Source organism: Stegostoma tigrinum, chromosome 22 (assembly GCF_030684315.1).
Source record: "Stegostoma tigrinum isolate sSteTig4 chromosome 22, sSteTig4.hap1, whole genome shotgun sequence".
Lineage (NCBI taxonomy): Eukaryota > Metazoa > Chordata > Chondrichthyes > Orectolobiformes > Stegostomatidae > Stegostoma > Stegostoma tigrinum.
The window spans coordinates 30,975,822-31,002,751 of NC_081375.1; the positions used below are offsets into that span (position 1 = coordinate 30,975,822).

The 26,930-nt window shown below is 41.0% G+C and overlaps 1 protein-coding gene across 4 annotated transcripts in view; it reads right to left on the reverse strand.

Moving 5' to 3' along the window:
* Positions 1–7,681: 7,681 nt before the first annotated feature.
* The window catches only part of LOC125463707 (matrix-remodeling-associated protein 7-like), a 109,593-nt gene continuing 90,344 nt past the window's right edge, over positions 7,682–26,930 (reverse strand). Inside the window, exons 4-6 of one of the 4 annotated variants that reach the window (XR_007249892.2) lie at positions 20,737–20,810; positions 10,809–10,826; positions 7,682–8,196 (exon numbers count right to left, since the gene is read on the reverse strand). Coding sequence is in view for 3 of the 4 variants with exons in the window: in XM_048555302.2 (XP_048411259.2) it covers positions 20,777–20,810 (34 nt within the window). In the remaining variant the exon portion in view is untranslated. The remainder of the gene's footprint in view (positions 8,197–10,808; positions 10,827–20,736; positions 20,811–26,930) is intronic. The other 3 variants (XM_048555303.2, XM_048555302.2, XM_048555304.2) reach the window with 3 other exon arrangements.

Here is a 26,930-nt window from a genome sequence, read left to right on the forward strand (position 1 = left end):
AGTTGCTGTTCCTGCAACCTTCGGGTGGCATCATTGTGGCACTGCAGGAGGCCCATGATGGACATGTCATCTAAAGAATGGGAGGGGGAGTGGAAATGGTTTGCAACTGGGAGGTGCACTTGTTTGTTGCGAACTGAGCGGAGGTGTTCTGCAAAGCGGTCTCCAAGCCTCCGCTTGGTTTCCCCAATGTAGAGGAAGCCACATTGGGTACAGTGGAAAAAGCAACCTTCCCCCACCCCCCAAACACAGCTTACTTTATTTTACAGTACACTGTATAAACAAGAACTGATATTTTTTAGTCTCATATGTAATCCTAATGCACTGCAAATCAAAGCTGTAGTATATAACAAGGAATCAATCCCGAGAACTTCACCAATACAGCTGCCATGACTTCAATACAGTTAGATCATGCTAGAGATTTACCATCTTCAAACAATTTGCTTTTGATTTATCAGTTTTCACTATTTAAAAACAAAGGGTCATCATTTGATGAGAATTCACCCCATCATCTCGCAGACAGTTGTAAGTCTTCAGAGCTTTAAAATGGTGTAGAAATAGAGTCTTCCTATATCTTAAGGATCTAGCCATCTCTGCCTTTAACTGAAACACTCAGTGTAGATGGGTACACACAGCAAGTTAGTTCAGCCATGATCACAGAACATTGCAGAGGAGGCAGTGTACTCCTGCACCCAATTCATGTTTGAATGATCAAGGAAACATTTTCAACCACTCTTCTTCCCCTCCCAGCCAATATCATCTTCACTTCCATCATTCAGGAAATCCCAGTGACACCTTCCCACATCATCATACGCAAACGGAGGCAATACCTACCTGCCCTTCTACCTTCTCTCAATCTGGTGCTACAGCCATTTACATGTTTTTATTTCAATTTTGCATACCATTTGTCACTCATGTGGCATTTTCTTTGCCAAATGGGCAGAGCGAATAAGTTGTAGAGGGGGTCACTGGGCCTGAAACTTTGCTCCACAGATGCTGTCAGAGCTGCTGAGGTTTTCCAGCAATTTGTTTTTAGTTCTCATTTCCAGCATCTGCTGTTCTTTTTCTTTTGTTTATTGCAATCAGCTTGGTTAATCCAAATCAACCTGCAAGTGTAATTTCAATTTGCTGGTCAAGTTGTGAAATCTGTCCCAATCATTCTGACCTCATGTTTCTGTTCCCCAAACTGTTTCAGTTAGTTAATGTCAAACAAGCTTGACAAGAAGTCACCATTCAAATAGGGATTTTAAAGCCATCTGGACTGAACAGTTAAGTCAAATTTCCACCCTCAGAGCAGCTGATTAATGCTTTTACTGAAATTTACACTTCCCTCAATCCCTACTTTTGTTTTGCACTGTCATCCCTTCTATCATTCAAATCTTCTCAGCCTCTGATCTTCCATCTACCATCCCACCCCTCCAGCTTTCAAGAAGCAGTGTCCTAATTCCCCCACCCACTCCCCAGGTCTAAGGAAAAGGTCATTGACCTGAAATTTAACTTTCTACAGATGCTGACAGTTTCTCAAAGTCACAGCCTTATGTCTTCCCTTTTTAAGTCACCATTTAAAGATCGAAATGAAGTGGGCTTTATATGTTAAAAAAAAATAGTGGAATGCAGGCGTTTCTTGTAACATGTTGAAAGATTGACTTTTTCAGGCAAGTAAACTTCAACACTCTATACATCCCACCTGAAACATTTACAAGGGAGGCACAACAGATAGGAAGTTTCAAAGCTCAGTTTGCTCTCAACTTTAGAACCAGGACAAAGGTAACCGAATTAGGCAATACACTTTATTTTTTCATTGTTACAAATTATCAAAGCTCTCTTATCCTGAAAAGATGAAGAAAGAAGATCTCGCTTGAAATTTTCAAATAGAATTAGTATGTATTTACATCCACAATAACAGTACGTGTTTTAAATAGTTGAAACAACTTTTATTTCTCTAGAGAAATACTAAGAACTACCAATGCTGGGAGTCAGCGATAACAGCGTGGAGCTGGAGGAACACAGCAGGCCAGACTCTTGGCCTGACCCAACCCAAAACGTCAGCTTTTCTGCTCCTCTGACACTACCTGGTCAGCTGAGTTCCTCCACTTCCACACAGTGTTGAATTTCTCTACAGTGCCTTGTGAAAAGACTTAACAAGTGGCACCAACCACACCCCACACTCAAAAACAAAGCTTTTCATTCTTACAGATAATGGATATCAGTTATATGAGTAGATTGAGAAGCTGGAGGCCTTCACCTAAGAAAAAGTGGTGGGGAATTGGATAGAAGTGTTAAAAGTTAAGATCCAGACAAGACTAAGGGAACAGTTGAAATTGGGAGGAAAACAATCAAGCAGAGAACAGATTAAGAAACAGTTTGCAAAAGAACACAAAAGGCAAAGTAAAACATTTTACATAATATTGATATCAAAGTGTGCTGTCTTTCAACCAGTCTTAAATAAAATCAAGAAATCTGAGCTTCAAAATAATGCAAGGAAGGGACAGTTTGGAGAGAACTAAGAAAGCATCATTGCAAATATTGTTAAGTGTTACTAGTGCTACTGCAAGACCTGACTATTTCAAAGCTAGCAGTAAAATACTGTCCTCTTGTTATTTGTTAATCATTTTGGTACAGATGTACTGGGTGTGATGTGAAGCTCAGAGCACTTCCATCCCAAAAGGACTTACTATACAGTGTAATCTACTAGGCTAACGCTGTTAAAAAAGTCTCAGACAAGGAACAAAATTAAATTTCATATGTAGACTGCCCCAGGATTTATTGATAACTCACTGTGGTATGATCTATGCCAAGATACTAAACCTTACATAAGTACTCAAGTGGGAAAGCATTGGGACTTTAGTTAGCACTGCTGCCTCACACTCGGGAACTGGGCTCAATTCCATCATGTGACTGTAGAGTTTGCATATTCTCCCCATGTCTGTGTGGGCTTCCTCCAAATACTCCAACGTCCTCCCCCAGTCCAAAAGATGGGCCAGTTTAGGCGGATTGGCCATTCTAAATTGTCCCATAGTGTCCAAGGATGTGTAGTTTATGTGAATTAGTCATGGGGAATGCAGAATTATAGGGTCGGGGGATAAATGTCAACAGGATGCTCTTCACAGGGTCAGTGTAGACTACATGGGCTGAATGGCCTGTTTCTATATTGTGTGAATGACTGCAAGTACAATCATAGAATTATGAGTGAGGCCTTGGTCAACACTAAGTGTATTATCTATACAAATATAACTAGAAGAAAGGTCAAGATTTCAGTTCAAGATAATGGAGGCATCTGACCATGGACTATATTTGAACTTGCAGCTTTACGAAAGGTCTTTGGTAGTGTTTCAAATTGCTTCTTTTGAAAATTGTTAAAAACACTAGTAGAATGGTTATCTATAAAACACTAGGTAGCACAAACTTAAGTGACCGTCTCCTCAGAAAGAAAGCCTTAATTAGATTAAATAGCCATCAGAACAAACAGCCATCTAAAAAGAATAGAGCTTCAGCTGTTCTTCCATGTCTTTCTCTGACATGTCACCAAAAGTCTCTTTTTTCTCTTTCATTAACTTGAAGATGGCAGCCAGTTGCTCTCGCTGGACCCTAGGGTGAAAAGCAGAAATGTACAATTTAGTCAGGTACTAGTGCTTTAGTAATACTTAAGAGATTGCATGAATGCTCCATAACTCCTTCCATCATGAAGTCTTGGGCTCTTCTAACAACCACAATAAAACATGAGATGTGTGTCTACGTGCTGTTTTTTAAAAAAGTGGTTTCCACCTTATTTGATTGCATATCAGCTTAGCACCAAAAAACAGGCTGGTAATAAGACAGCACGAGCAACTGAAATTTGTGTGTACTTGCAAATCTGCTCAGCCTTTTCAACAAAAAAAACACTAGTTGTTATTCAGATTTTGCATTGCTAACATTTAATCAGCCAAATTACCAAAGAGAATCTGGCTCTAAAGCACAATCTCCCAACATGAACATAAAATGAACTGTAGTGCAGTGACATTAAAGAAATTAGCACATCTATTGCCACCAAGCATATCTGAATCAACAACTTATTGCAAAAGATGTTAAAAATATATATTGCACAAGTATGTTATTGGTTTGTGCAACACAAATCATAGGTAAAAAAGTTAGATATATTGTTTGTAGGAGAACTTGGTTTTCAGGTATGTACAAGTTGGACCATTTGTGTCCCTGCCAAATTTTGCTGTTTTCGTTCTGGTTCAACAAATGTAAAATCTATCATAAATGGCCACACTAAGTAGGAATGGCAAATACACCATTGACTTGTCCTTCAATCTTCAGGATTGAAAAGAAACTTTGGCAGAATTTCAACAGGGGGTCACAACTACTTTCAACAATGTGAAATCCTGAAAAGGTGCTCTATAAATGGAAGCTCTTGGGTGAAACCAAAGTACTTCTGAAGTGTACTGCCTGCTTATAATGGAGGAACTAAATAATCAACTGGAACAAAGCAAGGTCCCATAAGCTTTTGGCAGGACCGCAATTGTGCGCTCAAATCCCTGGGGTAGGACTTGCAGCTATAAACACACCCCACCAATAGAAGCAGAACGCAACATACCTAAAATCACTGATGGAGCACAAGTGCAGAAAGCAGTTTACACTCAATTTCCACTGAAACTGCCACCATTCTGGTCTAGGCCCGAAACGTCAGCTTTTGTGCTCCTGAGATGCTGCTTGGCCTGCTGTGTTCATCCAGCCTCACATTTTATTACCATTCTATGTTCATCTGTTGAAGAATTTCACAAGGTGCTAGAACAGCACCTTCCTCAGCCCACTTGTTGTAATGGCAATCAAACTCCAATCACACTGCTCGACAGCATTCAAGGCAGGTATAATAGTCAAAACTTGAGATTTGGCCTTCTTGGCTTAGCCCCTATTATGCCTATACTAATTAACCATTTAAACAAACTCAACATTACTTCTATTCCAATTTCCAGGAAAAGTCTAGGATGAGAGGACAGGATCCAGAGTAAGGGTCACCCAATCAACAAGGAGGAATTTCTTCCCAGAGGTTGCAAATTTGGAATTAATAAATAATTCAGGCTCAACAGCCCTTTGTCGTAAAGAATGTTCAAGGTGGAACGGGATTTTTTTCACACCCCCCACCCCCCATAAAAGGAAAAGGATTTGAAGGTCGTGGTGGGGTGGGGAGGGGAAGGGAAAGGCAGGAAAAATGCAATTGAGGATCAGGTCAGCTATGTTCTCATTTAAACAGTCGAGAATTGTTGTCAGAATGGTCCTATAACTTAAGGGCTCTTCAACAGTGAACAATTACATGAAATTTGGCATTGATAGTAATTAGCATGAGCTCAGCTGCAATTCATGCCATGCTTGATAACCAGTGACCACTTCACTAGCTTCAAAATCTCCCTTTCCCCCACCGCATCCCAAAACCAGCCCAGCTCTTCCCCTCCACCCACTGCATCCCAAAACCAGTCCAACCTATCTCTGCCTCCCTAACCTGTTTTTCCCTCTCACCCATCCCTTCCTCCCACCCCAAGCCGCACCCCCATCTACCTACCTACTAACCTGATCCCACCACCTCGACCTGTCCATCTTCCCTGGACTGACCTATCCCCTCCCTACCTATACTCTCCTCTCCACCTCCCCCTCTCCCTAGTTATTCCAGAACCCCCATCCCATCCCCCTCTCTGATGAAGGGTCTAGGCCCAAAACATCAGCTTTTGTGCTCCTGAGATGCTGCTGGGCCTGCTGTGTTCATCCAGCCTCACATTTTATTATCTTGGAATCTCCAGCCTCTGCAGTTCCCATTATCACCACCACCCAAACTCTTATAGCTGTTCTTTTGCTCAGAATTAATTTCCATTTTATGACTAATTTGAAAGAATTCAACTTGTATTGTTGTAGAGACTAATCTATGACAAGTACAGAATCTGGAAAATGTGACTAAATGTACAAAGCTGCAAGTTATTCCCAATTGACATAATGTCTTGTCATAGTTGATCTGAATTACTTATCCCTTGCTTTCTTCTTTTCCCATCTTGGTAGAAGGGACAGAAAAATAAAATGAATTACTCGCATAATGAACCTGGTGGTTAGAACGCAGAGGTAATTCGCAAACTATTGCGGTTGTTCGAGACTGTTATGAATGTAATTATATTGCCGAAGGTGAGGCTTGCTGAGCTAGCCTGAATGAGATGGACTGGTTAACTCATGTGGGAGTTGGAGATAGGGAACCATCACAGGCTGTTAAACCACCATCTTCGTCTTGTTATAATCTTGACATCATCACCATCAGTATTAGCTTCAGTTTGATCCTGGGACTGACAGATGGCTCCCTTCATTTTCATCATTGTAGGCAGATGACAGAGTTTGATGCACAATTCCTGATACAGACATTAGATTCTTAAAATTAAGTATAAATTTAAATTTATATTTACTGAAACATCTAGCACAGCTTCCAATAATTCCAGGTCAATTGCACTGCAGCTTAAAAACTGAATTTTCCCATTCAGTACGAGCCAAATCAAACCAGTGAGTTGCTGAACACGTGCTTAGATGCTAAATTCTGACTTTACAGTCTAACTTTTTTCACACACCCCCCCCCCCTCCCCCCACTGCAATATCTGGACACCCACCCCCACCAACTCCCCACAGTATTAACTGCATGCTATAGCTAGTGGTTGCAAGCTGGAATTGATTCCACAGGCAGCACCTGAAGAAAAAACAAGTTAACATTTCAGGTCTGGTGGCCCTTCCACAGACAGGAGAATGAAGGGTCACTTGACCGGAAACATTAACTAGTTTTTCTTCACAGGTGCTGTCAGACCTGCTCAGCTTTTCCAGCCATAATGGGAACTGCAGATGCTGGAGAATCCAAAAGATAATAAATTGTGAGGCTGGATGAACACAGCAGGCCCAGCAGCATCTCAGCACAAAAGCTGACATTTTGGGCCTAGACCTCTCTGAAGAAGGGTCTAGGCCTCAAATATCAGCTTTTGTGCTCCTGAGATGCTGCTGGGCCTGCTGTATTCATCCAGCCTCACATTTTATTATCTCAGCTTTTCCAGCTGTCGGATTTACATTTTCTGCAGTTTTTTTGGTTTTGATTCCACATGAAGTCATTCTTCACATGAAGAAATCATGAAGCAGCCATCTGCACCTGATTCTCTCCATGTGTAGACTACCTTCCAGCAACACAGTGGATCAGAAGCAACTGTTCAATATCCTCCATCTCAAGCTATGCCACAAAGTACTGGTGTTAGACTAGGGTAGACAAAAATCAGAAATCACAACACCAGATAATAGTCCAGATTAGTTTGAAATCATAAGCTTACAGAGAACACCATATCAACTAATTAAAACATTAATTTAGAATGGAAGCAAATAATTGGTTGTGGTGGGCTCTGCAAGTCTAATTTCTGTTTAACTTTGACTAATAATCTGGTTGTGTGACTTCCAAAAGGTATGCTTGGTACCAGAGATCAGACCAGTTTAATGATGTACATGACCACTCCACATCCCCCAAGAACAGCAGCTAAGAGGGGGAAAATAATCACCTCAAAAGTGTCACTTTTAACCCACCTACTCTAACTTGGATAAGGGATTATCTGCATTTAAAAACTTAAAATGAGGTGTTTGCATTAATAGGAAGCAATAGGAACTTGTGCTGAAGCAAAAAACAAGTGAACCACCACACAACTCTAGTAATCAAGACTTTATTGAACATTGTCAAAAAGGTAGAGACATATGTAATAGATAAAGCAAATGTTGCCATTTCAAATTACAAATCCATCTTGAACTAAAACATCCCCAGGAAAAAAAGTTAATCACTACAACCCTGTTAACAAATTCTGCATTAAGGCTTAAACAAACCAAACAATTTTACATTGTTCATAGAAACCAACAAACAAAAAAGGTTGTCCTGCATTAGTTCCACCAAGATATACAGTTTGCTGTGCACTAACTTTAACATTGTGTTTGATAGTCTGCAATATGTAGCTCTTAACTGAAAGTAGTGAATTAAGTGACTAAATTAAATGTATGCTATTGTATTAGACTCTACTGCAACATCTATTACAGAATCTTCAACAGCACCTCCCTACTGAGGATAAACTTGTCGGTTTTTTGGGTTTGACATCTGAAAATTCAAGCCCACAGCCACTTAATTCCTTCGCATGCATGAAAGGCTCTCCCGATTGGTTCTACTCATCCGCTCTGTAAAGAAAAAAGTTGTGTTAAAAATTGAACTGTACAGCAGGACATGCAATTTTGTTTTCTGTTCAATTGTTTTCAGCAAGTTTGCTAATCCACTCAAGTGAAAGCAAAGACAATGTGAAAAAACAATCTCACTGCATCAGGTAGCAATGTGTTGCCCCAACTTTAAGCATTTCCCCCAACAGTATCTTGCCTGGAAGCAGTGATTGCAGAGAATCTGTCATGAGTCATCTGTTAATCTCCCTGTTTTACAAAGTAATGAGAGGGTTAACATGGTTAAGCTATTCAAAATTGGGGAAAAAGAAAAAAAATCAGCAGAATAAAGCCCAATCCCACTTCTGGGCAATGCCCATATCTACACATGTACTTTACCAGGAAGTAACCTGGCTAAAATTTTCCTTCAGCCCAATATTTGAGCCACAACTATCATCTCTCCTGTACTTTACTCAACCAAATACTTCTTGAACTTCTGCCAGAAAACACGGCTTTCAGGTTAGACTGAATTTCACTACATGGTTAGATCACTAAAGAACCTATCATTCTAAGGTCCCACAGTTACATTTTCTAACTGAACTTGCAAATGCCATTTCCAAATCAAAGTTATTAAATGCTCCTTTTAAAATAACCAGATTCTCTCACATGCATGATTAGGACACCAACTTGAAAGCTAATGTAATTTCACTTTTTTTAAAAACACCAACAGGCCAACTATGTTCCCACTCATGATTTGAAGACAGTTCACCACTTCTCACAGCAATTAATTTACAAAAAACACTGAACTAGCCAGTCATCTTGTCAAAGTGCTTTTAATTCAAACTCTTTCTTCACTTGTGGGATGTGTCATTGACTGGGCAGCATTTATTGCCTGTTCCTAGCTGCTCGAGAAGTCAGTGTTGAGCTGCCTGTTGAACTGCTGCAAAAAAAAAATCAGTGTGCTGTTGATAGATCTGCAAGACCATTAGGAAAGGAATGCCACGATTTTGGCTGAGGTACAGCAGCCTATTTAAGTCAGGTGGGTACAGCTGGGAGGAGGACAACTTGCAGTCGGTCACGTCCCCCCTTGCATCTGCTGCCCTGGTCATTCCAGAGATTACACAACTTGGGACTAAAACATTTTATGGTAGTTTTGCATTTATTCTTGCAGTCTAAGCATACCTTTGAAGGGATCATTAAAAATGGTTCAGCCAGTGTTATACACCTCTGCTTACTCTAATTTTAAAACAAACTTTAGGTTTCCACCTTACTCTTAAATAAAAAGTCATTAAAGACCAGTAAAACTTGATACAAGAAAGGAAAATAAGAAGAATCAGCCATGGTACATAATCTGTTTAAAAGTCCCTCTAGAATTACAGCAATAACAAGGTGTAGAGCTGGGTGAACACAGCAGGCAAGCTGATGCTGTGAGCCTGGACCCTTGACTTTCCTGAAGGAGGGTCTGGGCCCAAAACATCAGCCTTCCTGCTCCTCTGATGCTGCTGGGCCTGCTGTTTTCACCCAGCTCTACACGTTATCTCAGATTCTCCGGCATCTGTAGTTCCTACTTCCTCTAGTACTACACTCTGGTTAAGGTCAGAAATTGTTATTTTGGGTTGATAGCTTTCATGTCTTTTTTAAAAGACCACAGGGCAAAGAACTTGCATGTTATTGTCTTCCTGAGCTTTAGATTTGAAAAGCAGTAGAAAAATGAAATTAAGACCAATCTTTATAAAGTTCATTATTACAGGTCATCCTATGGCAACGTGACAGTACAAGGAAACTGATCAATATGTCTCCAACACAAAACTAAAGTCCATCTATCGAGATTTACAAGCATACTGATATCCTATAGTCAAAGCACTACATGCTACAAATTACTGGAACTGCTCCAGGACAGATGGGTGCCCCATCAAAGAAAAGTCCTCATTCTAAGAAATCCAGTGTTATTTTTCTGAACTTGTTTTACCTTCCTAAGTATCACATCACATATTTATTAAAGTGAGACAACTTGTCCATGGAGGATATCCCTATTTAAATTTTAGTTGAAATGTATTGAAGTCAATGTGGTTGGCCATGAAACTGCTTGGTTAATTTTGCAATACTTCTGTTCTCCATCTGACATAAGCAAGGATTTTACAGACTTGAAGAGTAGAATTCTTTTACTTATATTAACATCAAGGCCAAGTGGCAGAAAAATCGAGATTAGTCAAACTAGCACACTGTAGCCTCCAAATTTTGAGCAAATTCAACATTGCTTGTCATTTCAAACAGCAATCTCATTTACCAAATTAGTGTTCAAAGGTCAATATTCCCCACAAATCACTTTCAATCTAAAGTTATATCCATTAGCAAATCGCAAGTTTTGATTCTCCCAGGAGGCAGACAATGTTGGCAGAACACTTCCAGAGTCTGGAAGATGGATGCATCTTTTTGAAGATGCCTTCAATTTATAATTACTGAAGTTACTTTGAGACGTAATATTCTACATATCAACAAGTGCCATTTATTTCCCCCTTATGGGTGCTAGCCTAAGATTTCACATACTTGGAAATGTAATCTTCCTGTTATTAAAAGGGAAAACAGCAAACACATTTGAATAAAACATGGATATTGTACAATTCAAACCTAGGACTTACCGGGAGATTCTTTGCATCCTAGAAAGTATGCATCAAGCAGCAAAGAAAAACAAGGTCAGAGCAAAATAATGTGGACAAACATGCAGGAAAACACCAGAGTGCGATAGGGACAGGAGAAAAAGAATGTGAAGCATCTTCAAGTCAACTGTGTCCCAGCTGTTAAGGCCCATTAATAAAGCTTTAACAGACAAAGTGAATTTGTTTATACACAGCTCTTAAATTTGTACTGAACAAACCAATAATGACTTCCAAGTACTTAATTAACCATCAAGTGCTTTAGGACGTCATGAAGTCATCGCAAGTGCTGAAACAAACTTCTTTGCACATAGGAGATGGTTTGACTATTAACAGGTGTTAAGTAGGAAGATCAACAGATTGGGGCTCAGTGCAGTGGTGCTGCCCCTAACTTTGAGCCAGAAGGCTCAGATCAAGTCTCAGCTGCCCAGCAGGTGTCATAGCATATCTGACCAGGTTGGTTAAAAAAAATCTTGGAACATCACAGGAAGAGGTCATCTTTGACTGAACTTGCCAACACCTGGGGCTGATAAGATGCCTCCTCGGCCCTCATCCATTTTTTTAGGGGGGGGGGGGGGGCGGGAAGATGGGTTTGCAGCTCTTTGTTAGAGAAGCCCCTGCAAACCATCTCACCAAAACTCCTTTAAAAAGGTGATACTTCACATCAGTACCTTCAACACTTAACCTCCCGAGGATTCAGTCTCAGAAGCATAATTAGAAGGACTCATCAATATGGACAATAAATCAGCACCAATCCATTAAAAGCTTAAGTGAATAAAACAGAAGCTATTAACATAGGAACACAAGAACAGGAATGGACTAGTCCCTCAAACCAGTTCCAGTGAAATAATGGCTGATCTGCGACCTAACTTTATATCTGCCTTTGGCCCATATCCCCACATGCCCTTAACTTTTGAATGAGCAGTTTTAAAACCTAACTGATGTAGCATCAACTGTTGTTTGTGGAAGAGTCCACCATACAGAACCTTGTCAAACACCTTGGTATGACTGACTGTGCAGACTTCAAAGTCAAAAGAAGTTGAACTAGCACTATTGAGTATTTTCCAATTAAGTCTTCATTACAAAAACATTTCCTACATTTCAAATGTCAACTCCTGCAGTCTTAAAACTTCCACATTAGTTTGCAGGAAATACCATACAAATCAGAATTTGTAAAGTGTGGAAACAGGCCATTTGGCCCAAAAAGTCCAAACCAAACCGCAACCACCCCAACCCCAAAGAGCATCCCTCCCTGGACAGGCCGTGCCCTTATCCCTGCATTTCCTCATGTCTAACCCAAAACATCACTGGTCACTACAGGCCTTTCAGCATGGCCAATCCACCTACCCAGCACATCTTTGGACGGCGGGAGGAACCCCATTAAATTTTTACTGGTTTTCCTCCTTACCAGTCATATGATTGTGTATTCAACCCCTCAAGTCTGCTTCACTGTTCAACAGAACAGACTATTTGATTAGACAACATGCCTGCTAAGACAGGTGGCTGAAAAGATCAAAAACCTATCCACTGAAATGCAAAATGGTTTCCATTATAATCGTGCACCCCCTAATTTTCAAAACATGACTTTGATATGACCGAGGCTAATAATTAAAATGTCATAAAAGCCCTGGAGTTAACAACCAAACTGAAATATGTTCATGCCATTTTCCAAAGTGGCAAAAAAGTTTATTTTTAAAAACCACATCTGTTATGACTAATCAACAAAAGTTTGATACCATGCAAAAACTTCTGAAAACACCAAGTCAATTCACATCTCTAAAGTTTAGTTTCTACATGCATTTGGCTTTTCAAAGAGATCAGACAATGAAATAATTTTGCAGTTAGTGAACACTTGTCAAATTCCATTCATCCATAGCTTTGAGAGCTCTCCTAGACTCATTGTAATCTGATTTTGTGGACATGAGTCCAGGATTTCTGACAAGCCTGAGAACTTCTATTCTAGCACTATCCATAAGGTTTTATTTCTGAGATCAGCAATTCCTACTACCTCAGAACACAAAACAAAATTTAGTTTTCCCTTCAAATTCTCACCTCTGGTGGCCTGAATCTAAATATTGTGTCAGGGGAAACTCAAACACACTGCCAATAAATACTTCACCATATCATACTACTTTGGAAGTTGATGTCTGACTACTGGAGTTAAGGGCTTCCCAACACTGCAAACATTCAGTGAGCTCCTGAGGCAGTTTAAAGTAGTTAAACACATGCTAAACACAGCATTAAACAAGTAGCAGCACATCAAATTCAACTCCTTTTAAACTTAACTGCTCCAAACAAGCTACCTTTATTAGGGATCTGCTATCTTCAAGTTACCCAGAACAGGAACAAAAACCATTTATGCTGATGATTTGTGGAAAATGTTTTTTTTCAAAAACTTGCATCTTAGTTTGCCAAGAAACAGATCAGAAGTTTGACCTACTTAATTGCGTTCTTCAGCAAGAATTAAACAGCCACCTTCAGTATTCCATCTCTTGCAGTACTGTTAGCTGGGTAGAATTAGAGAACCTAGAGACTTCATCACCAACCCTGCAACAACTTTGATATTCCAACACTGGCTAGACCAGTGTATAAAAACACACAATTCACACAGGTAACAAAGTGTGAAGCTGGACGAACACAGCAGGCCAAGCAGCATCTCAGGAGCACAAAGGCTGATGCTGTTTCAGGCCTAGACCCTTCAGAGAGGGGGATGGGGTGAGGGTTCTCGAACAAATAGGGAGGGGGGGTGGGGGGAGGCAGACCAAGAGATGGAGAGAAAAAAAAGATAGGTGGAGAGGAGAGTATAGGTGGGGAGGTAGGGAGGGGATAGGTCAGTCCAGGGAAGACGGACAGGTCAAGGAAGCGGGATGAGGTTAGTAGGTAGGAAATGGAGGTGTGGCTTGTAGTGGAAGAGGGGATAGGAGAGAGGAAGAACAGGTTGGGGAGGCAGGGATAAGCTGGGATGTGTCAGGGGTCGGGGGCAGGGATGATTTTGAAGCTTGTGAAGTTCACATTGATACCATTGGGCTGCAGGGTTCCCCAGCAGAATACAAGTTGCAGAAACAGCAACTCTCGGGCACTAACATTGTGGCCCTGCACGAGGCCCATGATGGACATGTCGAAGGAATTTTTGGGTGGGGGGGGGTTAAAATGTTTCGTGGCTGGGAGGTGCAGTTGTTTGTTGTGAACCGCGTGGAGGTGTTCTGCAAAGCATTCCCCAAGCCTCTGCTGCGTTTCCCCAAATGTAGGAGGAAGCCACAGTGGATACAGAATACCCCATTAGCAAACATGCAGCCAAACATCTGCCTAATATGTAAAGTCATCTTGGGGCCTGAGATGGGGGTGAGGGAGGTGGTGTGGGGGAAAGAGTGTAGCACTTCCTGTGGTTGCAGGGGAAGGTGCCAGGTGTGGTGGGGTTGGAGTGGAGTGTGGAGCGGAACAAGGGAGTCACGGAGAGTGTGGTCTCTCCAGAAGGCAGACAAGGGTGGGGATGGAACAATGTCTTAGGTGGTGGGGTCAGATTTTAGATGGCAGAAGAAGTGTTGGAGGATGATGCGATGATACAACGCATTATCCTCCGAACCCACCACCCAAGACATTTTTCCATCCCCACCCTTGTCTGCCTTCTGGAGAGGCCACTCTCTCCGTGACTCCCTTGTCCGCTCCACACTCCCTTCCAACCCCACCACACCTGGCACCTTCCCCTGCAACCGCAGGAAATGCTACACAAGCCCCCACACCTCCTCCCTCACCCCTATCCCAGGCCCCAAGATGACTTTCCATTTTAAGCAGATGTTCACTTGCACATCGGCCAATGTGGTATTCTGTACCCACTGTGGCTTCCTCTACATTGGGGAAACGCTTCAATGCTTTGCAGAACACCTCCGCTCGGTTTGCAACAACCAACTGCACCTCCCAGTCACGAACCATTTTAAACCCCTCCCCCCGCCATTCCTTAGACAACATGTCCATCATGGGCCTCCTGCAGTGCCACCATGATGCCGCCCAAAGGTTGCAGGAACAGCAACTCACATTCTGCTTGGGAACCCTGCAGCCCAATGGTATCAATGTGGAGTTCACAAGCTTCAAAATCTCCCCTCCTGCCCCCCACCATCCCAAAACCAGCTCTGCTTGTCCCCACCTCCCTAACCTGTTCTTCCTCTCACCTACCCATCCTCCCACCTCAAGCCACACCTCCATCTTTACCTACTAACATCATCCTGCCTCCTTTACCTGTCTGTCCTCCCTGGACTGACAAATCCCCTCCCTGCCTGCCCCACCCATACTCTCCTCTCCACCTTTGGTCCACCTCCCCTTCTTCCTATTTATTCCCGTTCCCTCTCTGAAGGGTCTAGTCCCAAAATGTCAGCCTTTGTGCTCCTGAGATGCTGTTTGGCCTGCAGCGTTCATCCAGCTTCACACTTTATCTTCGATTCGCCAGCATCTGCAGTTCCAATTATCTCTGATCACAATTCAGAGGTATTCAGCTGAAGCCATTACCAGAAACAAAATCACTCCTACCAACTTTCTAGTCAACACAAACCATATTCTTACTTTTGGACAATTGTGGAAACAACAGCCTTTGTGCAAGTTAATAGCATTAGCCAAGCCATACAACTTTCCCTGAGACAACAAATTCAATTCTTTGAAGAAATTGACATTTCATTTTCACTGCTTTGCTCTTCATCCACTTCATGCTAAATATCCTCGACACAAATGAAACCGAGTGCTTGGTCTACATGTCTTCTTATCCTCTTGTTTAAACTGGAAGTTGTCATATCTAAAAAACTTTACTAGGGAAGAACTAATGAGCTTGTCTGTTACTCCTGTAATAATCTCTGCTGTTTGGAGTCAAGCAAAAGTAGTTCAAGATTTGCCAAGCTCAGCTGACTGTTAAAAGTTGGAACATAATATAGAACAGAAAGAAAAACCTTCAAGTACCACAGCACCCATTCTGAGAAAGGGCAATTAGCAGTTTAAAAGAAAAAGCCATTCCCAGAACAGCAGTGAACTTGCAATGGTGGCACACTACTTTTAGACAATTAGAAGCTAATTCTGTCAACTTGACCCTTTCAATTCTATCCCCTTGCTAATCTTTCACCTTTTCCCTCACGACCACCCACCCCCTGGGTGTGGCTTACAAGTCTTTGCAAAGTGAAACAGCTAAATACTAAGGCATACTTATTGGCTTATTTGTTCAGCTTTTCACATGATCAAAACATTTTCCGAGAGCATCAAATCACTTTTACGAACCTCAGGTGTGGTGATAGGGATATATTCACTTTTGAGTTGGCTCTACTTCTGTAATAGACCAATTCCCCACACAAAACCAAAAATTATGCTCATGTTCCAGAGCCAAGAGTGCCACTCTTGACAGTCATGTGTGCAGAAACCTTGACTTCCATGAAAATATCCAATCTAAAATGCCTAAGACATTCAAGATATCGCATCTCAAAGAGAGAAGCAACGTTTAACAAACATAGATTGTTATTCCATTGTCATCTAAACTAGAGCAGGTACCTGCTGAAAGCATACAACAGAAGTGCATTTGCAACTTCCTGAGCAACAATATTTTAAACCCTTCGTCTTTTTAAACTGGGAGATAAAATGTCAGCTGAATTGCTTGTGACATTTTTCACCTGTGTCCAGTGAACATCCCCATCTTCACCAAAACTAAATCACTTGCTCTGCTCACTAGAAAACAGGGTCGTAATGGCAGCAAGAGGAAATTTCGTCATTCACCTCATTGCAAACATAGTAGGATCCTGACCATGTTAAATTAACAAAGTTGCAGTGAGGTGATTTATGATTTTACAACACAAACGAGCAGAGTTTTAGAATGCAGTATTCACACTTGTCGTGGAATTACTTCTGTAGGGATGAAACAGTTCAATGACTTGATTGCATTGCTTGTTTTAGAATCCCACGCAAGTCTGACTTTCTACTTAATTAACCAAACAAACATTGAGCAAAGCAGCAATAATTTGTACTATTTACAAAAGCTGTGACAGATTTAAGAATGTGAAGTAGTCTTGAAATCAGATCACAAGTTCTAAAGTACATGCAAAAGTGTATTAGTGTATAAGCAATAAAAGCTATATGAAAACAAGCATGCGCCAATCCTTTAAAGAAAAAAAGTTGAATATGGCTACAAATTGTTGCCTATTTGATCACAGGATTCCAAGATCTCTCCATTATATTTCTGTTGGCATTCCAGAAACAAGTGTTTTAAAATTTGCCTCCAGAGTTTAACTGCGACATGGTTAGAAGAAAGCAACTGATTCCAGATCAGATCACATTAAAAACAAAATTCTTCCCAGAAGGAGGCAATTTATAAAATGAAAAAAGTTTAACTGAAATAATTGAGAATATGCTTGCATATTTATGTTTAACTTCTATCAATTGACAGGTGCTGGGTGCCCTCTAGTGCTTTGCTAAAGTGCTACTTATATTCATCTTGAAACCATACAAGGCACCATTAGTGCCCTCAAGTGGAAAGAGCATTAAAACGTACCCAGGAAGGTCTACAAGTTCAATATTCACATTCCAATTCTGTTTTTAAGAGTGTCTGACTTAAGCATTCCAAAGTTAAGCTTAGACTGGAAAAACCTCTAATCACTTTAAAAGACTTGACTAAATTGATAGCTTACAACTCCAGAAAGTGAACACTCCTTTTTAGGAAGGACTGCTTAATTCATTTAACAACAAAACTCATTATACATGCTGGAAGAGTAAAGCAAGCAGAAGGACCAAGAAACAGATGGCTACAAAGTGCCATGTCAGGCACCACTGCTGAGACCGTCTCCTCTGAGTTTCAAACAATGATATACTACAAATGGGTCACTGTTGACAGGCAAGTTTTATTATATTGGCTCTGAAATCAGTTACTTGGATATTCAAATATGAATTTGATTGTATCCTTTCCATTCTCTTTAAAATTTGAGCACCACTCAATATTCCTTCAGATCATAATGCTATAAATTTAGTTTTTGCTGCCCTTATGTATTTACACCTTGTCGGCTGCCTGGAACATGCTTCAGTGTGACTCTCGTGATTGAGCAATATTTGCCCTTGACTTGTTTCATGGCTGTACATTCTTAGTGAAATAGTCCACTCATTTTTTAAGTCAAGCTTTTGTACTGTGGGGAGCTCATGTAGTAGACAGACTGACCACAGGTTGATTGTGTCAGCTAAGAGTCACCAATACCTTCGAAATGTGTGGACAACTGCTTAAGTGATTCGGTGCTATAGAACTAGTGGTTTTCAAGGTAGAGATGAGACATTCTTGATTGCCCAGAGGAGATGAAACTTATACAAGGCCAGTATTCGAGGGATGTGGCAATTTCTCTGGACTAGACTCAAACTGGTTGTGAACAGTATAATTCCAAGTTCTGGCCATTGCTGCTCAATTACTGAACCAACAGGCCTTAAAATATTTTGTTGGCTTTTATTGAGAAATTGCAAGAATTAAAAAAGCAAAACAAAAAGATCAGAATCCAGGTCAAATTCTATTTAAGAGGAATTTCTAACTTCTACAGGCAGCTATGAAAAATAAACTTAATTCATACTGTATTCTTTAACAGTCTCATCCTCCACTTCCACAATCCATAGAAATACTGTTAGAAGCAAATCATTCGCTTGTACACTGCATCTGGTTTTCTTGTATGTTCAAATCATGCAGAGCAAAGAATCTCAAATCACAACACTTACAGCTAGTCTGACTATGCTGATTCACACAACACATGTACTAGAAGCTAATCTAAACACTGCCCACCACATGATGTATCATTTTACAGGGGATACCCCAGGTTCATTACCAACATGTCCAACTAACTGAGGTTGCAGTTTCATTTCTACATGAAAATTGAAAACAGAAGCAGCAATGGTCAATAACTCAGATCAGTGTAATTTAGTGTGTTTACAGCTCTGGCCTACATTAAAGAAATATTTTAAAATTTAAATATCTTTTCTACTCATTCCACAAGGAAGCTACTTTGGGATAGTAATCACCAAAAAAAAAATCCGACAAGACCCAGATAATTCATATTGGGCACTTAAAAAGCACATCTGTCAGGCACATTTAAAAAACAAACAAATCAGATGAAAACACCATTACTACAGAAAAGTTAAATTGAGCTCAGAAACAAGTCAAAAGATTCTTGCTGAATGTTCCAAGACAACTGCCCACTAAGTGAGGATCCAACCAGCTGAAATTCAGTGAAGTTCTATGAACCTGTAAAGTCACATTGTCTTTCAGTAAATACGCTTGCCACAATGAGCAGCAGCTACAAGTGGCTTTAAGTGCAGTGAGATCCCACTGTATTATTGCAACAAATACTTGAAACTGTTTGGAAGGCAACCTGTGGTCAGTCTGTCTGCTACATGAGCTCCCCACAGTACAAAAGCTTGACTTAAAAAATGGGTGGACTATTTCACTAAGAATGTACAGCCATGAAAGAATTCATTGGAAGGCAAATCAATACACTAAAGAAATTAGTGCAAATACAGTTTCAGAGTACACCCATGGTATCAACGACCAGGTACATACCAAATGTTTCTTGCAGATTATATTAGGGTCAAACATTGCAATTATTTTCATCTCCATTTTAAAAATCTCACCTTTTGTGACGTTACCAAACCCTCACCTTTACACCCTTCAGGAATTAAATCTGCACTCCGGCAGAGCCTGCAGCCAAAGCTCCACACAAAAATTGCATCATTTTAGTTCTAAATATTTCTCCTTCAAGGTGGTCTTTGCAAGTTGACAAATATTGGTACCTGCCCCGATCTTTCTGCAGGTGCCCTCTGACTTTTTTGGATAATGCACCTACAAAAGTACATTAGCACAAACTGTTTTTTTTAAAAAAAAAACAATATCTTGTCCAAGTTATAAAGGAGGTCCAACCAGGTCATTTCAATAAACATTCTACCCAACCAAGAATCAACCACACCAACAGAGGGGTGCAGATTGCACTCAAAACTAACCAAAACCAACTGAACACAACATGGCCTCAATAAAAAAAATCAAGACTCCACATTACAAGTCAAAACACTTGTTTTAGGGCTCAAATTTTTTTTTTGTTAAAACATTGATATTAGATTCATAATCAGAATGTGGTTTTATTAGTGGCTTTGCAAGAAAACGAACAAAGGACAAAAAATTGAAGTCAGTGCAGTAATTTGTCTTGTACCCCCTTAAAATAGGCTTACCTTTAACCCAGCTGAGCAGCTATCATTGAATTTACCACTAACACAACATGCAGCTTTTGTCAAAAAATAAAGATTGGTGAACAATAGTAAAGTCATTTTTAAACTTTTGAAAGAATAAGTAGCAGTGCAGACAACTTGTGGGTGTCTGGGGACAGGTGGGTGGAGTTCACTGGTAAACAACCAAAATTAAGGTAAAAAGGTCTATACAAAAATCTCTACTGTACCACATCATGCTGATGATGCAATGGGAGAATGAAGTCAGAAAGAGGAGGGGAAGAGAGGGAAATTGACAGTGTGGAGATGAGATACCCAGAATTGGGGAGTGGGGCACAGACAAAGAACTGCATCCTTGCCAATAATGCAATCCTTAAGCTAGTTTTACTTCAGTTAGTTCAAACCATATGGATAAGTAGAATTTGCTCCCATTAAGTGCCCATACCATCCCATTGGATGTAACCTTGTGAAACCTGTATTGAATGGTCATTATGGTTTAATTATTCTACCAATTTGAAGAAGGTTAGAATCTCAATCCCAACTGCCTAGTTTAAAACAGATGGCCAATTAATACAGGTTTTCAGCAAGTTCAAAGTGAGAATGGTTACTGGATTAGGCAGACAATACTTCATAAGTGACAAATGGGACAGTGTGTGTTGTTAAGTTGTGACAGGTTGACATGCACAGGGCATACTAAAAAGAACCTTACCAATATATTGCTACAGAAATAGTGTCATCAGGCTTAGAACCTACACCGAGGTGAGGTCAGGGGTTAATTCAACCCTGCAATAAAAAAGGTCGGAGAAAAGTTTGCAAAGCTCAAACCAAAACATGCATAACAATACTCTATTCTAAAAAAGCTGATCTAGGGATTTTGCTTATCAGCACAACGAAACATTTAATGTATTGAAAAAACTAGAATGAAGTAGCAAGAGTACACAAAAAGTGATCCTGGTGCATCAAAGGCTGGATTGAGAAGTTTGCACAGCAACATGGGAACTGTTTATACTCAGCACACAACAGTAACATGGCTGACATAAAGTTAATCAAAAAATTAGTAATGATACAAGATAGATGCTGCCCATTTATATGGCATTTCAACTTGGGATGGACTTTCTCAAAGTTTCATAAAGGTATTTCTTGTATGCCCGCTGATAGAGATTAATCCTGGGAGCTTCACAAACAAAATAGCAAAAACACATTAAGATAATCAAGGATTATTCAAGCCAGCTTAGGAGAGTCACAGATTCATGAACTATGGCAACAGCCTCCATTGAGTCAAGGTCAAATGTGTAGAGCTAAACGCAACTTGATTTTTGTCACACAGGCAAAACATTTATTCAAATTAGCCAAATATTCAGAAATCTAGTTAAGTCAGACAAAGAGAAAGTTTGACAGCAAGTCTGACACCATCTGTGAAGAAAACAAACATGTTAGTGTTTTGCATCCAACAATCCTTCCTCAGAACTGTTAAGTTAGCCACTTGGCATTCACATTTAAGCAGGATTGCAACTTCAGCTATCTGGATAAGCTGAGGGGAGACCAGTCTTCTGGAAAGAGATGGAGGCAGAGGGTGATCTTGGCTTTGTGCAAATCCTTGCCTGGAAGCTGTAACCCTGTTGCCCTCAATTCTAGGTTGAAACCCTATCTCACCTTAAGGGTATCTGTTTAAACCGCGCGCCCCCCCCCACTTCCTACATTTTGCTCCTAGTATCCACAACTTCTGAAAACTTGGATTCAAATCAATACAGCACTGGGTATTAAATTGCCACCAAAAGGTCACTTGAACATATTGATGAGCTTTTAGATTTATCCTGGCTCATGGGCTATGTATGAGAATCCAAAGGATATATGGATCTTACAGCAACAGGAAATGGGATCAATCTTTTCCCAAGGTACAGCCTTTGTGCTATAGCAAGTTAATTGTATGTATCTACTCTATTACTAGACATCTGCACCTGTCAGACATTTATGGAAATCTTCCAACTCAACCATTTCAGCTTATGTATCATAGTTGGTGGCAAGATCTTAACTATGTTAAGACTCTGCATGAAACACTTTTCATCTTTAACCTGGCTAAAGTCAATGATCCCACCAGTCTGTTTGAAATGAAGACTGCAAGGATAAGGCATAACTGACTGCCCCAAAAACAGGTAGCTAACCTCAAATTTCCAAGCTAACCAGGGGAGCCAGAGACTCTCAATATATTACCAAAAAAGGACAGAAATAGTGAGTGTGCCTGAAGAGTGGCATGAACTTTACAGCAGGCAATTGGTCAACTGGCATGAACATGACAGTGGCAGAGTGGGAGCTGAAAACACTGCTTAAGCAATATGTTGCCTTGAGATCAGACATCCTTGTCTTGGGGTGGTGACGAATGGAAACCAATGACAATGGTCCTAGGTCAAACAAGTGTTGAAGAACACTGGACTCAAAAATGACAGCTCCACTAACATGGGCACCCCCTGACTTCTGACCAGGTCCTGGTTGTGTCACATCTATTTCTGGGCAAATCCAGGGGAGTCTTATTGGGGTGGGGAGGGTGAGGGACAGAAGTTAGCTTTCCTCATTCAAACAAACCAATAGTCTCAGTCTATAAGGCCTGAAGAGGGAGATACAGATGCTGGAAAATCCATCTCCCCTGCCAAGGGATTTGATCTTTATACTGCTTAAGCAGGCAGTAAGCAACAGCTGATAATGGGAACTGCAGATGCTGGAGAATCCAAGATAATGAAATGAGACTGGATGAACACAGCAGGCCCAGCAGCATCTCAGGAGCACAAAAGCTGACGTTTCAGGCCTAGAACCTTCAGAGAGGGGGATGGGGTGAGGGTTCTGGAATAAATAGGGAGAGAGGGGGAGGCGGACCAAAGATGGAGAGAAAAGAAGAAGATAGGTGGAGAGGAGAGTATAGGTGGGGAGGTAGGGAGGGGATAGGTCAGTCCAGGGAAGACGGACAGGTCAAGGAGGTGGGATGAGGTTAGTAGGTAGGAGATGGAAATGCGGCTTGAGGTGGGAGGAAGGGATGGGTGAGGTGAAGAACAGGTTAGCGAGGCAGAGACAGGTTGGACTGGTTTTGGGATGTCGTGGGCAGAGGGGAAGAGCTGGGCTGGTTGTGTGGTGCAGTGGGGGGAGGGGATGAACTGGGCTGGTTTACAGATGTGGTAGGGGAAGGGGAGATTTTGAAGCTTGTGAAGTCCACTTTGATACCATTGGGCTGCAGGCTTCCCAAGCAGAATGTGAGTTGCTGTTCCTGCAACCTTCAGGTGGCATCATTGTGGCACTGCAGGAGGCCATGATGGACATGCCATCTAAAGAATGGGAGGGGGAGTGCAAATGGTTCACAACTGGGAGGTGCAGTTGTTTATTGCGAACCGAGCGGAGGTGTTCTACAAAGCGGTCCCCAAGCCTCCGCTTGGTTTCCCCAATGTAGAGGATGCCACACCAGGTACAGTGGATGCAGTACACTAAGCAACAGCTGCATACTTTCAACAGCTGTGAAGTTTGGTTAAGACAGTGACTATATCCCATGTGATAAAACAGATGCATGACCACGAGTGTTCCAGCTTGTTCGTCAGCAACTGCCTCAAGGGCAGCATAAAGCAGGTAGAACAGGAGATAGTGCATATTAAAAAGAGAAACAGGGGTGTGTTTGTGCGCGCGCGTTTTAAAAAATACAATTTCCATGAAGGGCAAATTAAACTGACAACTATGAGCAAAAGCCTTCTCATTCTGCAGAATGATTCACTCACCAAAACAGATTTGGAAACAAATATTGAAAGTGAACAATATCTTACTACAAAATGAAGTAAACTTGTTCATCTGAGCAACATGCCATTTAAGTCGTTGCTCAGATGTACTATTTTAACAAACAAAAGCAACATGTAACTCAAATGAAGAGATCAATGACAGAACTGAGGTATCTGGGGAGGCAGTGATTAAGATACAAACAAACAATTGGCTAATGAGAATTCTGCTTACATACCAATTACCTTGTAATAAAGTATGCTTTGCTACAGTTATACATGGCAGGAAATGGGGAAGGAGAGTAGACTCAGATCTTAAAAATACTAGAGCAGGCAGAGCGCTCAAAGGGCTACACCAGCTCTTAGATGGTTAATCCAAACTTCTAATGCAGAAGTGTTTGTTGTTTCAAACCATGAACAAATTTGTTTTTATGAAGTCAAACGTAACGGGTTTGCAAATCCCAAGCTGACTGAGGTAAAACAGTGCGGCTGAGATGTACAATTGCTTGGATGAAGTTACAAATTCTAACTTCTGTATAGCGAGACTGGGCCATTTCAAAATTAATACTTAAACTTCAACTGACATCAATTTGCTTACATCCAAAACTACACAAATGCTTAAATAAAAAAGTTGCGTCAGCTGGACATAGTTTTTAAAAACTGTGTCTTGGTACGCAGCATGACCAGATTAAAACAACCAGCACAGAATAAAGTGCTCCTTTCCCTGAAGTAATTAGAAGCTTGAACCACCCAAAATAATGACTATGCTATACAGATTTCCTTCAAAATCTTTTGACGGAATCAACAGCACATTCCCAAAATACATTTGTTTATTCCAAGCTAAGCCTTCATATTTGAAGTCCATTAATCTGAAAAGTGTTTAAAAGCCATTTGTTCAAGTTATTAACATTTAGTTGCTCGGAATGCTGCCAAACTGCTTGAAAGAGAGATAATCAAACGTGAGGCTGGATGAACACAGCAGGCCCAGCAGCATCTCAGGAGCAGAAAAGCTTTTGTGCTCCTGAGATGCTGCTTGGCCTGCTGTGTTCATCCAGCCTCACATTTTATTATCTTGGATTCCCCAGCATCTGCAGTTCCCATTATCACTGCTTGAAATAGAGTCCTCCTTTCTAAGTTCCTCTAAGCACTGCACAAACCCACCGAGGCAAAAACTGTAACCTTAAAACTTGTTCAAAGCTGTTCAGGCAACCAATACAAATTCCTAGGTGCAAAGCAGTTAGTAGACATGGCTTAACAGCATGTCACTTAATTCACTTAACATTTTGGCTTTTCCAATTAAAACAAACTTATTCCATTCACCTTCAAATTAAGGAAAAGAAAACAGCAATATTAACAGTTCTTGCTTGCTGCTATGCTGGGAATATCAAAATTTGATGAATGCAGGTTCCAAGGGATTCCAAACAAGTTGAAATCCATATAATACAAAAAGATCCAGGAATAATTTCAAATTTTGGGAGCTTAGAGTTTAAGAATCAAGCAGCACAGAAACAGCCTTTCATCCAACTCATCCATACCAGACATCCCATTTGCCAGCATTTGGCTCATATCCTTCTGAGCCTTTCCTATTCATGTACATTTCAAATATAGTAATTGCACCCATTTCTTTTGATGGCTCATTCCATTCACCTCCTTTTCCTGGAAAAAAGTTACGCTCCAGGTCCTTTTAACAAGTCTTTGTTCTCACCTTCAGATATGTGCCTTCTAGTTTTGGACTCCCCTCCCTAGGGTAGGTGGGGGTGGCCTTGGCTATTCACCCTATCCATGCCCTGTATCATTTTGCGCTTCTACAAAAAGGTCATCCCTCAGCTTCCAACACTCCATGGAAAAGCCTCAGCCTATTCAACCTCTCCCTATAGCTCAAGCCCTCCAGTACCAGCAATATCCCTGGCAATCTCTCCACCACCCTTTCAAGCTGAACAACATCCTAACTATACAAGGGTGACCGAATTGTACAAAGTATTCGAAGAGTGGCCTCCATGTTCAGTACAGTTGCAACATGACATCCCAACTCCTATACTCATGGTTCTATCCAAAAGACAAAACACCATCAGTTTTTTACCTACAACTGCACTTAATAAAAAGTAGCCACTAGTCTGTTTGGCAGCACTCCCAAGGGCCCGACAAAAAAACTGCCCTGGATTGCCTTACCAAAAAGGCAACATTTCACTTTTCATTAATTCCATCTGCCCCTCAGCCTGTTGGCCCATCTGTTCATGGTCCCTTCGATTTGGGGCAATCTTCTGCACTGTCTACCATGCCATCTGCAAACATACCAACCAGGCCTCCAATATTCACATCCAAAATCATTTAAAGGTGGCAAAAAGCAGCAGACAGATCCTTGTAGCATACTCCTAGTCACAGGCCACCAGTCTGGAAAACTACCTTGAAATTTTAGATCCAATTGGCTAGCTCCCCCCAGATCTTGTGCTCTAATTTTACTAACCAGTCTACTGCACAGAATCATAATAAATGAATCAAAGTCCAAATAGACAGTGAGATAACACTGAAGCTGGATGAGCACAGCAGGTCAAGCAGCCAAGGAGCAGCAAAGTCAGGTCGCGACCCTTCTTCAGAAATGGGCGCAGTGTTATCTCAGTTTCTCCAGCACTGTCAGTTCCTACTAGCACCAAAATAGACAATGTTCACCATTGTGCCTTCAAGTTTGTCACCTCAAATGACTCAAGTTAGCATGGGACACAATTTCCCACACACAAAGCCATGTTGATAACACTAAACCAGTCCTTAGCCACCATTGACATAAGGTGTTAAGCTGGGTGAACACAGCAGGCCAAGCAGCATCTGAGGAGCAGGAAGGCTGATGTATTGGGCATAGACCCTTCATTGACGCAAGGCTCACTGGGCTATAGATCCCTGGCTTTCATCGCAACTTTTAAGTAACAGAACATTAGCCAACCTCTAGTCTTCTGGGACCACACCTGTGACGAAGTATGATACAAATATCTCTGCAAGGAACCCTCTAATCTTACTTTACTATGAAGTTCAAACATTCAATGGGGATTACTAGAACTGGATCAGAAAGGAAATTCACAATGTTTACTTGTTCAAAACATCCCTCGTCTCAAGGCCATGGGGTACTCGTGTCCAGGTGTTCCTAAGACATTACTCATCCTGAATG